The sequence below is a fragment of the Pleuronectes platessa genome, chromosome 22 (assembly GCF_947347685.1).
Source record: "Pleuronectes platessa chromosome 22, fPlePla1.1, whole genome shotgun sequence".
Classification (NCBI taxonomy): domain Eukaryota; kingdom Metazoa; phylum Chordata; class Actinopteri; order Pleuronectiformes; family Pleuronectidae; genus Pleuronectes; species Pleuronectes platessa.
Window position 1 is genome coordinate 1,453,210 of NC_070647.1, and position 15,014 is coordinate 1,468,223.

The window sequence follows — 15,014 nt, forward strand, 5'->3', positions numbered from 1 at the left end:
AACACTTTAAAAGGGGCATAACCGCCACCAACAGGACTGGAGTGTGGAACAAGCAAAATCCTTGTCTCTTCTGAACCATAGTTCTAACCTTTAAAATTACACAGAAAATATTGCCTGCTGTTTTTCCTGAGACCTGACAAGGAAAATCTGGGGGGTTTTCTTATGCAAAATTCCACTGAGACAACAAAGCACAAAAGGCAAGTAGTGTAGTTTTACATGACAAACACACACACAGTTTGTGTCAAAAGAATTTATTCGATTTATGATCATTTTGTGCTGCATTGTATAGCTTTCTAAAGCCAGTATTGTATAGCATAATATAATATAGACAGAACTTTCTTTTATTTTTTTCACTCCATTTATATAACATTTAAGTCAGGATGAGCTGAATAACAGAAACAGGGGTTCAGCACAGGGAAACCATAACCTCTCTCTATCAGGGGGGCTAAGTTCAGACCTCTCTCCTATTTCTGTGAGCTCAGTACCAAGACCAAGCTCTCACAGAGCGAGACCACCAGGACCTCAACACCCACTCCAACAAGACATCAGTGCTGGACTGTGATGGGATTATGAACAATCAGAGAGGGGCATTGTGGCAGAGTTTTGACATTACCATGTGCCTCCTTCCAGCATGATAATGATCCATGTCACAAAACATACAGCTCAAGCTGCTTCCACCAACAAATATTCAGAGAACTTCAGTGACCTCTCCTGTTATCAGATGTAAATCCAGTGGAACACATTTGGGACGTGGAGCAAGATTTCTTAGAAACGTTTTCATGTCACCCGGAATTCATGCTGTTCAGAGGGAAAGAGAGGGTCCCAATCTGTAGTAGAAAGGTGGCCCAAATAAAAATTTGCCAGAGAGTATTGCCTTCAACATTGTAAGCAGTTTAAACTTAATGACTTATCAGACAAATTCAACAAGTGTACATTTACTAAAAGTAAAAACATCCTTTCAAATTGAAGATAAATTCCTCAGAATACTTGTACACAGGCTTTATTTTCACCTTTTTCGTAGTGACCTTTAGAACATTGTAACTGTGCCTGAACTGAATTTGTACACACAGATGATTCCCCGTGTTACACCTTAACACTTAATTAAAGGTTGCATGATCAGCTGCTGTCCAGACACGATGACAAGGCAATATTGAAACTGTGTCCTCATTCTTTCAAAATAACATTTAGTGTCGCTCACAGAGCGATGACTCATGTCTGCTTCCAAGAAAGAGTTTCATGTTTACTGTCTGTGTCTGGGAAGCTTAAAAAGACCCTGACTCCTTTGGCAAAGTTTCTGTCACACCAACATCTCCTCAGGGGGAAAATAAACTCGATATGAAGTCAAGAATCTGGCTGACTTGTTTATGCCCCCTGCTGGTCCAGAACCTGGATGATAGCTTTCTTCTTCTTGCTTTTGTCTCCAGGTAGTTTAAGGTTCTCCTCTGTGATCTCTTGCTCATCATAAGAGTCCGATTCCTCCTCAGAGTTAAAAAAATCTTCTTCATCCTCAGAGTCAGCGTCTGAACCACTGAGCTCCACCAGTGCAACATCCTTAGAACAAGAAGAAGAAATCCCAACTCAGTTAATGCACTTTTAGAAGTATTTTGATATCTGCATTCTTAAGATACAAAGGAAAACAGCAAATAGAGGGGGATATTTGCAATGGTTTAGATAGTGGGAGCAAACGTCTCAAAAGCTTATGGGCTGAGAATCTGATGGACGTGGTGAAGGTTTTAAAAGGACTAGTGCAGTGCGTGATCTAAACTTGCCTTTTTGCTTGGTCTATAGTAATACTTGATTGTCAATGTTTTTATGGAATGAAGACAGAGTGACAGATATGTTTGCAGCAAGATTCAGCCAATAACCTACTAGTGTGCAAACCATCAGAACTGTAGACAGCTTTAAATAACAAAAGACTAAAGCTTCTGTTCATTTTCACACCAGTTAAAAGTTAGACCCTTTAAACCGAAAAGAGTCCAGAGCATAGACCTGAATAAGATCTCCTAGCCAAACAAGTGGAGGTATGATAATTAAAGATGCAGACTGCGCACTTACATTTAAAAGGTCCGTTATTAATTCAGGCTACATCCATACTACTCCTAAAATAATCTCAGCCGAATGATAGTTTTTTTCCTCTTTATCAGTTTAGAGGCAGCAGGAAAGCCAGATCACACCGACCAAACAAGATTAGAGGAAGTTAAAACAGTGTCTGATTTTGGGGAGGGGAGACCAACATCTGTAGAATCTTGTAAAAAATAAAACCTTGTGTCTGTTGTTTTTGCAAGCTTTAAAAAAGGCTCTTCCATAAGATGGAGACTTACCATCTCGATGACTCTCTGTGCCTCCTCCACGCACTCTATGTCAAAGTGTCCAGCAGGAGCTTCCTCCATCTGCTGCTTCAGCTTCTCGTTAGCTGCAGCCATCTGAGGCAGGAAGCTGTGCAGCCGCTCCAACACTGATACACACCAAAACACACACACACACATCTGAATGTCTCAAACTGGTTTTTGTTCTTGGTTTTCCTACAAGTACATAATGTAAAAGAACTAATGAATAAGATTTCATCATGCAGTTAATTGATATTAGGTCTCACCACTGCTTTTTGGGACTCTCTCTGTCTGCAGGGACCGGTCAGCCTTTGGCTTGAGGAGAAGAGTCTCACTGAGACCTGACAGCACAAGCAACAAGCTCATTACATCTCGGCAAAACCAATAACAATCCATTTAACTGACATGTTTCTCAACAGTGGCAAAATAAGTTCAGACAGGAAGCACAAAGTGACCATGTTATGAGATGTATCCTTTATCCAAGTGCAGAAAGCAGGTCAACTGGACCATTGAGTAGGTCAATGAGAGAGAGAGAGAGAGAGAGAGAGAGAGAGACTGAATGACACATCCCTCAAGAAGAGTGAGTGAGTATGTGAGTGTGTGAGGGAGAGAGAGTGAGACAGACAGCAAGAGATAGATTGAACTTAATCAACTGTTGTGTCAAAACGAATTGATTCAGGTAGAAAAACTTATATCATATATGTTGATGAACTTCCAACATATATTACCATGTGATTGATGCTAGCTGAAGATTAGCCTGAATTGCTAAGAGAGGTTTTTTCTAAAATGTTGGCTGTGGGGTAAAGTGAGACAAATGCAGTGGGGTAAAATTACACATGAAGCACAAGTTAAGTTCAGTCTTAAACATATTTTAGTCTAGTATTAAATTACATACGTTTTATTTTAAATGTCATAAACATTGTAGAAAAGACATCATGCCAAGAAACTACAGAGAGAGTGCAGCCACTGAGGTCATGCAAGGAAAGAAGTCCTTAAGAAAAGCTTGAAAGAAGACACTTGAAACAACTAGCTGACCAGTGCCATGGCCTTGCTCCAGTTAAGTGCCGTGAACTGGCATTTGAATACGCAGAGAAAAACAATATCCCTGTCCCTGCAAATTGGACAGAGAAACAATGAGCAGGTAAGCTAGGGTGTGCAAGAAATCACATTAACATAATAATCATAAATGTGCTTAATTGACCAATCCCCATGATTCTGTTACTAGTCCGATAATAGTTTTGGAATGTGTGGTTGTCAATCTAGCTGTCAGGATTTTAACTATTACAACATGTAATGTTATGGTAGTTTTAAAGTGGAAAAAGTAGTGGATCACTTTACCCCCTTGATTTCTCTGGGCTGTCTCACTTTACCCCTAAGCTGGGGGGGGGGGGGGGGGGAAGAGAGAGAGAGAGAGAGAGAGAGAGAGAGAGAGAGAGAGAGAGAGAGAGAGGACTGAAGCACATCCTTCAGAAGAGTGAGAAAGTCTGTGAGAGAAAGATAGCACTTTTTACTGTAGAGAGAGATAGAGAGAGAGAAATCGAGAGAAGGCTAGCTGTGCTCCTTTCAGAAAAACAAATGGCTATAACCCCACTCCTTTACTAAGACCAAGTAACCAGCTGCTAACTGTTCGGTGTATACACACCTGCTCCACCACCACATGACAGCAGCGCCCGTGAACTCGTCTTCTCCGCGTTCAGCTCCATTTTCAAGTGGTTCGGGTCTTTCATCAACGTGCTGCTGTGAAGAGCAACATCCGGGTGAGAGGACAGGGACGTTTACACATATACAGGCTGTGTTTTATATGGCGCCCTCTATCGTTGGGGAAGAACTCGGGAACTTGGTGGTAGGGAATAATAATGGTAAAATGAAACATAGCATTAAATATGGAGCCTGAAAGTCAAGCAGAGTCGTTAAGGGCTTGTCAAAAGTCCCCATATATCTGGGTTGAGGAGAAACAAACGAGCAGTTCAAGATGGGACCAGATAAGGTTCACCGGATTTGTTTTATGATATATAGTATTCGGTTTGTTCTTTACTCTGATCGATGAGCATTTTTCATCTGATTATGAAGAGCTGTTCACTGTTCGATGCCTTCTTTAGTTTGGACTGTAGTTGTGTTGTGTACACGTCTTTCATATACAGTCTATGGTACACGTCAATAAAGTTCTGTGAAAAAATCTTTGTGTTTAGTTCCGGGTCAGCTGGGTAGACAGAGAGAAGAGGTCTCACTCCTACCTGTTTTGTCAACATGAATTCATATTTGTCCGTTCACCGAACGCAGCTGCACGAGATTGTTTTAAACCGTGAGTTCATCTTTGTCTATTAAAAGCAAATTGCTTATTTGATTTAATTGATGTTTTATGGTTGAGCTAAACTAGTCGTTTTTAACGTTATATCGTCAAGAACATAAAGTGAATGAAACCAGGAATTATTTAGACGGAATAAAGCCTCAGCCACTATTTCCAAACATTCATCAAGCCGACGTAGACGATCTTTGGTGTAGACGACTGCTTTATCTGACGCTGCGAAGTGTCTGTCTATCTGTCTGTCTGTCTGTCTGTGTTGAAACAAGTCTCAGCGCACATCTCCTGGATTAAACATCTCCGCAGCACAAAGGTAACTTTTGGAAAAGAAACCAAACTGAATGCCGACTAGAAGAACGGGCTTCTTTAGCTTTAGCTCCCCGGCCGATCCTCCTGCTCTTATGTGTTTACACAGCAAGCTAACATAGCTGTGATAGGTAGCATGTCCACAACTCGAGTGTTTTCGTGCTCAGGGAAATGTACCGATAGTTGTTGGTTCGTGCTGATAACGTATGACAGAGAAGAGCTGTCCACGGAGGCAGGCAGACACCATGGAGGCCTGAGGGCAAACTGTAACGACAAGTTAACAAAGTGACAGTGAACAGCACCAGCCCCTGTCTGTGCTCTATTAACTTATTTTAAATGCTCATTGGATGTTGTTGTCCGGTTCTCCTATCTGCTCTCCTATCTGTTGTCTCTCTTTGCTATTTCTGCAGACTGTTGAGTCCCTGAAGACAGTCTGTGACATGGAAGATGCACCTTAGCCACGGCAAAAAGATAGTGTACAACTTGCTCCCCCCCTTCGACTGGATGACAGGAGATGACACACCGCAGTCCCAGATCACACCATGAGTATCCAGAGCCTCGGGGGAGCTATAGGAGAGTCCCTGGGCTCTAGCCTGACGGTGCGTATGAGCAGTGCTTGGAGTGCTTTCTCCCTGAAATCGGTGTCGTCCGGGCGGATCTCCTCTCTGTTCCAGACCATGGTTCCTACTGGCTACACTAAGCTGCAGGAGGAGCGGCTGTCCATGGTGGACCTAGGAGTCAAACCTGAGGCCAGCTCGCTCCAGAATGGCTACAGACAAGAGACATCTCACATCGAGAGCCGGCGGCACCTGGACCGGGCCTCTCGGTCCTCTGTGACCCTATCTGACTGTGGAGATGGAGGCTTTTCTGAAACAGAGCCCATGCTGGCTGAGAGGAGGCTCTCAGGAGAAGAGGCAGACGAGGAGGAAGAGGAGGAGAAGGAAGGGCAGGGATCTGCTAGGCAGATAATGCCCAAGGAGTCACCACTGGCTATGGCACTGCAGATACTGTTGCCCTTCCTTCTCGCTGGATTTGGAACTGTATCAGCCGGGATGGTGCTGGATATTGTACAGGTATGTCAAGATAGGATAGAAGTACTGTACAAACAGAAATACAATGTGAAGTAGTCGTAATCTAACCAGAAGTAGACCAATAGAGAGGGAGAAGTAGCAGTGGAAACCTGTTTGTGTGGCAGCAGAGGCTCCTGTATCTCCCAGGTGTCAGTGGAGCAAACACTGTAGTCGGTCTTTGAAATGTCCTCAATGGCGTTCTAACCATTCAGATTGTGTGTCAGTATAATCAAACAAAATAAATGATCTGGGCAATCGTGTGTACTATATTTTTGGGGATATGTCCTTGTTGTTTACAGCTCCCTTTGCTTCTTTCTCAATGATCAGACTTTTGCCCTTGCTTTAAGCTCTATGTTTTTTTCCGCAGTTGTGTCCTATAAAGTTATTGATTGTGACACAAACCTGTCAGGTGGCACAACTATGGCCTCACAGTACGAAGGTGGAAATCATTTTGCTGGGGTCTTTCTGTGTGGAGTTAAAAAGGATGAGATAATGGATTGATGGGCCTCAGTGCCCCTGGCATAGTTTTTGCAGCACTATATGTAGATATACACTCACCGGACACTTTATTAGGTACACCTTGCTAGTACCGGGTTGGACCCCCTTTTGCCTTCAGAACTGCCTTAATTCTTCGTAGCATAAATTCAAAAAGGCGTGGCATTTAGACTAAGCTCAATTGGTACTAAGGGGCCCAAAGTGTGCCAAAAAATATCACCACCACCAGCCTGACCGTTGATACAAGGCAGGAAGGATCCAAGCGTTCATGTTGTTGACACCAAATTCTGACCCTACCATCTGAATGTCGCAGCTGAAATTGAGTCTCATAAGACAAGGCAACGTTCTCCCAATCTTCTATTGTCAAATTTTGCTGAGCCTGTGCGAATTGTAGCCTCATTTTCCTGTTCTTAGCTGACAGGAGTGGCACCCGGTGTGGTCTTCTGTTTCAAAGTTCGACGTGTTGTGCGTTCAGATATGGTATTCTGCATACTTTGGTTGTAACGAGTGGTCATTTGAGTTACTGTTGCCTTTCTATCATCTCAAACCACTCTGCCCATTCTCCTCTGACATCGAGGCATTTTCGTCCACACAACTGCCGCTCACTGGATATTTTCTCTTTTTTTCTATTCTCTGTAAATCGGAGAGATGGTTGTGCGTGAAAATCCCAGTAGATCAGCAGTTTTTGAGATACTCAGACCAGCCCGTCTTAAATCCCCTTTCTTCCCCATTCTGATGGTCATTTTGAACTTCAGCATGTCGTTTTCACCACGTCTAGACGCCTTCATGCATTGAGTTGCTGCCATGTGATAGGCTGATTAGCTATTTGTGTTAACAAGCAATTGAACAGGTGTGCCTAATAAAGTAGCCGGTGAGTATATATTTACACATATAGCATGTCCAGTGCTCCTGTTTTTGTCCATCAAAACAGAGAGTCATTTTTGCTGCCCTAGACAATAACCAGTGCAGCAAGCACAAGTTAAAGTTTGGTGACATAACTCCACTCTAATATATAGACAGGTCTGTCCCTCTAAATCAATTGAATCAAACCACTGTTGGATGTTTTTTGTCTTCCCTAAACATTAAGGTAAATTTGCAACTTTCTATTGTGACGTTGTTCTTATATAGTGTTGAATGTAGCTAGTAAAAATTATGATTCAAAGGAATAACAATGTGAAAATATTTAATTTAACTCTTATTATCAACCTATGTCGGTCTGATGCTGTCGGAGATATATGTCCCTATCCTTGTCCTGGTCCTCCTTTTATTTTCACTCCTTGATCTCAACCTCTTCTAGTTTCCTCATCTGTGGCCTTACAGCTCTGACATACGAGTAAAACAATCGGGCAAATGATGTCCATACCTCTCAGGATTGGTTGTTGCCAATTGGTAAACTAGAGATGCATTGATCTGGATAAGCTCCAAAATGTAATGGGTTCTTCTTAGGGTCATGCCCCACTCCTCCACAGAATTTCATGGAAAAAAGTTAATTAGTTTTTGATTCAGTCAGACAGACGGCCACATCAGAGATTTTTATCTTGAATCTTGCGCCTCATGTAGAGAACTGTATGTAATAGTTTGTAGAAACTGTGTTTTTCTCCTTAAAAAAAGTGACTGTAATACAGGAGGTGTGCTTCTAGTGTTGCGGATTGGTTAAGGGATTTTGTACATGAGTTTCAGTAGTTGCATTTCAAGTTTTGATTTTAGCATGTAAGCAATTGTGAAAGACTTGAATTACAAGTTCCTGACAACATTGACAAACCAGTGTCTTCACTCTGTTGGATTCATTTACACATTTGCAGTTACACATTCAAACAAGGCATTTGCTTTAGCAAATGATATCTCAGCATTTCAGTGCTAAATAAGTTGAACTGAGAGTGGAGTCATTTAAATGTCATGTCACTTTCATCCACAGCACTGGGAGGCGTTCCGGTATATCACTGAGATCTTCATCCTTGTACCTGCTCTACTAGGCCTCAAGGGAAACCTGGAGATGACTCTGGCCTCCAGGCTGTCCACAGCGGTGAGACACACACACACATATATAAAGTATACTACAATCCATCTGTCTTCTGCAGTGACTAACGAAGTATATTTCTTAAATTTTTCAGAAATTCTTGATATATTATTTTTATATGAGATGTCAAATTCTGAACATATACTGGTTCAAATTAATTGGCAATAGCACCCAATGTCTCAATTTCAATAAATTACAATCTTGAAAAATGCAGTGGTTTATTGATCAGAGAATGAGCCATAATCATCTGTCATTAAATACCTGTCAGCTCTATTTCAACACTGACGACACAGTTAAAAATATGATTCAGTTTTCACTTCTGAAATGAGTAAGTGTTTTGATTCTGTCCAGTTTTGCCTATATAGAATAGCTTCATCTTCAATAAATTTGAGTTTTGTTTTCAACTCCTCATAGACCAGACTAACTAAGAAGTAATATGCAGGTTTATCAGATAATCACCAGTTTCACAGTTAGTCTGCTTATTTCTGTGGCTTGTAGACCTCAGACAATAAGGAAAAGGTCACGTCAACATGAAAAAATGACAAACAGTGGTCACAATACACAATGACATGGGATACTTAACAGTGCAGATTATTTAAAGCGCATGTATGTCATGATTGTTGCATAGCGTTCACTCTCCCTATGGTTGTGGGGAAACATGTTTTTGTAACTGGATGATTTTGTGGTCGGTTGAAACAGGTGGTGAGGTGAATGGGAGGGGTCCGAGGTTATTTTTGTGCATGTGTCATGGTGCGCTACAGAGTGATCTTTGATTATTTCTTCACTTGTGCTCAAGTCAATAAATTGTTCACACATTTGACCTGGCACCAGGTGACTGTATGGGCAACATCCCACAGTATTGATCTTCCTTGTTGGTGATAAATCTGACTATGTTTGTGTCGTCTGCATATTTGAGATTGGTCACTGATAAATTGTTAATCTTACCCTGCTCCTGTCTGATCTGTCAGGCAATATTAATTTGAATTAATTAATTACATTTCAGTGGAAATAAAAGTTATTCACCATCCTCTATAGCTCCGGAGCTTTATCAAGTCTGAGAAAATAACTGCTGATGTCATCCAGACTGTAGCTTGGGCCTGGAGACCACAAACAGGAAGCAGTATTACAGACTGGTAGGGTGGAGAGTCATGTAGTGGTGTAAGTCTAACAAAGGCAGCAGGGTGGGTATTCAGTGTTTTTGGAGCTTAACCCATAAGAGGATTTGAAAGTCAATGTATCTCTAACCTTTTAAAACCATTTTCTGTATTATTATTATTATTATTATTATATATATATATATTTTTTAACCAACTTTTATACTTTTTTGCTAGTTTTATGTTTTTTATATCCTAAGTCTTTGTTTCTTTGCTAATGTGTTCTGATTTCATGTGTTTAATTTTATTTTAGAGCAATTTGAGCAGCATTTTATGTATTAAATATAATTGATTATTATTTCATTAATGTCCCTCTCAGAATACCAGAAGTTTACAGAATCTTTAATCAAAATACATCAGTCAAATATAAAAAAAATATATACTCTGGTGGTCAGGGGGAAGTTTCTGGGTATGACGGTCCACTGCGTGGTTGGTCCAGATCTTTTGTTATTTTTCGCCAGGCCTTCACAATCCCAAAGTTTAAGTTAACAATATGTTTTACCGTCAATACAGTTATTTTAGCTTTTACCGTAACTCTAGCGTTCTGTCCGGTTGAGTCGAGTGAGATTTTGAGGCTGTTGCTGTAACATATTTGGGGGCCGAATTCAAATTAGGTCATTTTCTTTGTATATTCAGGCTTTTGTGATGTAGTTTACTGCTACTTTTGTGCGCCTTACCTTTTATGGCTCTTGTGGTTCGAGTTGTGGAAAAACGGTCCGTTACTCTGTTTTATTGGTTTTTATTATTTTGTCTTTACTCCCCACTCAGGTGAATGTGGGCAAGATGGATTCTCCAATAGAGAAGTGGAATCTAATCATAGGGAACCTGGCACTGAAACAGGTAATACAACACACACACACACACACACACACACACCTATACACTTGTCTCTCTATAAATGTGAGGACAGTCCTTGACATAATGTATTCCCTAGCCCCTTACCCTAACCTAAAGACTAATTCTAACCTAACCCTAGTACCTAGTCTTAACCCTCAAACAGCTCATTGAAAATGTCTGGACCGGTCAAACTGTTCTCACTTTCCCCAAATTTTCTTACTCTATGTTAGATAGATATAAGTACAGGAACACACACTGAACTCCCGAGATCCTCGAGACAATCTCCTGAGGGGCTGTATGTGTGAACGCAAATGTCCTATTGAGAGCCACAGGACTTTTGTTGACTTTTTCAGTCCCCTGCTACAAAAGTCTGCACAAACTGCAGAGGAGCTGATGTATGAACACAGCAGAAAATCATACGCAATATTTAACACGATGGAGTTGGGGGAGGGAGGTTGATGATTTTTCTAGCAAGCGACGGACGAAAAATAGAAGAGTAAACAAAACTAATATCTCAGGATGAAGAGGCAGTGCTATACAGATAGAAGACACTGAAGAAGATGTCAAGAGATTTTTTTGGTGATAAGAGCCGACTCTGGCGTCGACTTGCTGTAAACAACAACATGTCAATCAATCAATCAAATTTTATTTGTATAGCCCATATTCACAAATCACAATTCGTGTCATAGGGCTTTAACATGGTGTGACATCCTCTGTCCTTAACCCTCAGCAAGAGTAAGGAAAAAACATTAAAACCCTTTTAACAGGGTAAAAATACGTAGAAACCTCAGAGAGAGCCATGTGATGTCTGCAGTGGAATTTATTTGAAACTTCCTGCTTCTGCCTACTGCACCACCCCTCACAAGAACACTACGGAGATTTCTGTACAGTCTTGAATGCGTACGAGCGGAAAATCTGCTGCTGTGTTGTTCATGTGTGAAAAGCAAACTCTGTAAAGAGTCCAGACTCAGCTCACCGTAGTTTCATGTCTGACAACAGCTTACGTTCGGCTGAAGGTAATTGGTGTAACCAGGTGGGATTTCACTCTGACTGTTTGTGTGGCATCTACCCACACACACTAATGAACACAACATATCCACATGCAACATCACAGTGTTTTTGTGAGCTGTGTGATTGATATGTTACACAACATGTCACCAGGAGGTGTTATGTCATAGATGATTCACTGTGTATATCTGGAGGTGTTGTTATCACTAATCCTCTAAGTACCGTTTTGCGTTTTTTCACATACATGGTAATTCTTGTTTTCTTTAACCACTGAAAGTGCACAGAAGACAATGCTCCTTCCCTCTGTGCTCCAGGTTCAGGCCACTGTGGTGGGTTTCCTGGCAGCTGTAGCAGCTGTGGTTCTTGGTTGGATCCCAGAGGGGAAGTTCCAGATGAGCCACGCTGTACTGCTGTGCTCTAGCAGCGTGGCTACAGCCTTCATCGCATCCATGCTGCAGGGTAAACACTCACACTGACAGTTACACCGAAGCTGGGTCTCTTTTGTCCTCCCTCCAGTCACTGTAACTTATGTCACATAGAAGTTATGGTTCCTAAAACACCAACAAAGAATGTGTGTATTACATCATCTGAAAGTTACCAGTAATTGAATCACTATTAGTAAAGTGCTTCACCGTTCCCATGTCTTGTTCAGGTTTCATCATGGTGGGTGTGATTGTGGGTTCCAAAAAGACGGGCATCAACCCAGACAATGTAGCCACACCCATTGCTGCCAGTTTTGGCGATCTCATAACCTTGGCGATCCTGGCCTGGATAAGTCAGGGCCTCTACAAGTGCCTGGGTAAGTGAATAACTACTGCCTTTCAAAAGACTGCTGCCCTCACACACAAATACATAACTACATCAGCAGTCTGCAGGTTATCAACATAACCCGTCACCTCCTCCTCTCTGGAGTGCTGGCGCTGGTGTTGAGATGAAAACTGCTAACACTCTCTATGGTGCATGACAGACTTCAAAGCCACTGACAATGAAACTTTCCAAGATGTTTTCCACTAGGTCAAGCCACTGACAAAGTCTGTTCCAGCGTTCTCCCATGTTGGTTTCCTCAGGGTGACTTCCGCCTGCCCCCTCACTTGCACAAAATGAGGAGGAATGTTGATCTAGAGTTTTCTAAAAGATAAATAAAAAAAATCTGATCTGTATCTGATTTAGAACCACTCATGAAAGTGGCCAAACTGATCTGAAACGATCAGATTCCATGTGATCTCTGCTGTTCACAGTCATGTAACAATCAGATCTGGGTCACATAAGGGAAAAAAATCTGATTCGCGCAACTTAGTGTTACTATAGTGACAAATCATTTTGTTCTGTGGCATAAAAGACACAAATGAACTGCTAGAAGTCGAGGGCTCTATGTTGCTTGTTTAGCTAATTATTTTCATATTTCTTTGTGTAAATGCTGAACTTGTTTTGAAAACTGCTTGCAGTGAGCCTCACACAGTGCGACACCCTAGTCATGTGGTTTAATACTCAGTAACACTCAATATTCAATAATAGCCTGCAACCTGAATGCTGTTATTAATCTTTAATTATAACATCAGGGGTCACATGAGGACAAAGACATTTTTCTCTTAGAATTAAGTTCCAGTTTTTTATAATAATTACAGCTAAATTAATATTTCTTAAAATTGTATCTGATGTTTAGATATCATCTTAAAACTCCCCCTTTCAGGATCTCATGACCTCCACCAGGGGTTCTCACTCTAGTTTTGGAACCATTGCCTCAGAATTTAGCATGACTGATGAGTCTAAGTTCAATTTTGTCTATAAGTAATGCTACAATGTTGATGCTGAAATGATACATGATTTAGTTTCCGAGGTTTTGGTTTGAAGTGATACACCTTCAAACCATATGAAATCATTAAGGTTTTTACAACGGTGTCAGCTCGGTCAATGTTCAGTTAGGATGTTGCCAAGATAAGATGTGTAGTTTGTGTGTTGTTGTGTATGATAAACTTCCCACAGTCAGCCAGCAGAGGTCCCTCCTGCCTCACTCTGCAGCACAGACCATATTTTTTCCTCATTTAGACAGAATTTAAGTCACCACTGTTTAATGTCACACCCAGACTTGGTTACAGACTTGTATGACTTAATACAGGGAACACTGGCAGAAGTTTTTTCCTGGAAATGTCTAGTGCTAGTTTAATGTCTAGTGCTAGTTTAACTGTACAATAGAGATGTTCACTACTATGAAAAACAGTTGAGTGCTGTGTGCAAAAGTGTATTAAACACACTTTCAGGGCAGTGCAGTGAGAATCACTGGCTCTGTCATTGTCTGGACAGTGGCTCTGTTGTTCTGGAGACCAGTCATTCTGTCACTCTGTAGCTAAATAGGAACCAATGGTCACTGTTCTATCATTTAGCAATGACAATGAGAGTACAGTGATTTTAAATCACATGATTATGTATGCAGCTAAGATCTTACACCACCTGAGTCAGGATGAGATGCCGGCGAGACGTAGCAGCTGTAGGAGCCAAGTGGAGTCCAGAGGAGTTTATTTATAGAGTGCTTCTAATGCACAGGATTGTTACAGAGTGCTTCAGTGAGAGGGCTCCTCAATGGCTAGAAGCAGGAATAATGGAAGCCTGACATGGGAACAAATACCAAGAAATAGAGCCAGTGCTTGTGGTACATTCACAGTATTGTGTGGATTCTATCTTTTTTTGCCCAATCAATGGAATATCACCAATTAAATTGGCCGTTGGTTGGGGAGTTTTGACCGATTTGTTGCACAAAAAAGATCTGAGGGTAGAACAAAAAAATCTGAGGGCAGTCATTTCACACGTGCACAGAATCAGCGTGATAAAGAAAATCGGACCACAAGCAGGATATTTTTGAGTGCAAGTGCAGTGTTTGGGTCAAAGCATTACAACATCTGAAAGTGAAATCAATAGGTCCTGCTCTCAAACTGCAAGACCATGCTCTTGATAAAAGAGAGGTAAAAAACAACAACATGGCATCACACACATCAGAGTTTTAAATAGATTTGTGCAGGGGAGGGTAAGAGGCTATAAACGTAACATAGCGTTATTTTTACCTTATTAAGTTGTTTTGCCTAATGTACCAGCAAATAGCTGCTTGGTTACACATCCTGCAGTCCAGTGTCTCCTCTCTTTTAGCTCTGTTTGGTCTCCACCGCCTCTTGAGGGAGCTGTCCAGCTCTTAAGCTGCTTAGCAGCATCCCAATAAAATATAACTTTGTGTTTCTGGCCTCGATACCACACAGAATATCTCCGTTAGAAAAGCCCTGAGAGGCTTGTTGGGGAATCATGGTTTACTCCCTTAAGCCAAGAAACACCTTACTCCTCTCACTGGTAATTTTACATTTGCAAACTCATGCTGTGTGCACTTCTGTCACCATAAAATATAGAACTACTTTTCATTATTGAGACCATAATTTCTTCCTTCTTAACCATCTTGTCATTTCCCAGCTAAAGGAGATATTTGGCAGCCTCTTCCAAAATGTGTGCCTCAGTATA

The 15,014-nt window shown here is 41.3% G+C and overlaps 2 protein-coding genes across 3 annotated transcripts in view; one reads left to right on the forward strand and one right to left on the reverse strand.

Moving 5' to 3' along the window:
• Positions 1-235: 235 nt before the first annotated feature.
• nopchap1 (NOP protein chaperone 1) lies at positions 236-4,127 on the reverse strand. Its single transcript, XM_053414907.1, has 4 exons — positions 3,970-4,127; positions 2,594-2,668; positions 2,322-2,455; positions 236-1,551 (listed from the first exon to the last, which is right to left on the reverse strand). Exons 1-4 carry the CDS (start codon positions 4,052-4,054, stop codon positions 1,363-1,365), a joined length of 483 nt encoding a protein of 160 aa, XP_053270882.1. The 5' UTR covers positions 4,055-4,127; the 3' UTR covers positions 236-1,362.
• A 359-nt stretch (positions 4,128-4,486) lies between these two features.
• slc41a2b (solute carrier family 41 member 2b) overlaps positions 4,487-15,014 on the forward strand; it is a 29,510-nt gene continuing 18,982 nt past the window's right edge. Inside the window, exons 1-6 of one of the 2 annotated variants that reach the window (XM_053414906.1) lie at positions 4,487-4,629; positions 5,346-6,008; positions 8,416-8,523; positions 10,440-10,511; positions 11,831-11,975; positions 12,169-12,315. In XM_053414906.1, coding sequence (XP_053270881.1) covers positions 5,478-6,008; positions 8,416-8,523; positions 10,440-10,511; positions 11,831-11,975; positions 12,169-12,315 — 1,003 coding nt within the window. In that variant the 5' untranslated portion in view covers positions 4,487-4,629; positions 5,346-5,477. Of the gene's footprint in view, positions 4,630-4,782; positions 4,943-5,345; positions 6,009-8,415; positions 8,524-10,439; positions 10,512-11,830; positions 11,976-12,168; positions 12,316-15,014 lie in introns of those variants that run through there. The other variant, XM_053414905.1, reaches the window with a different exon arrangement.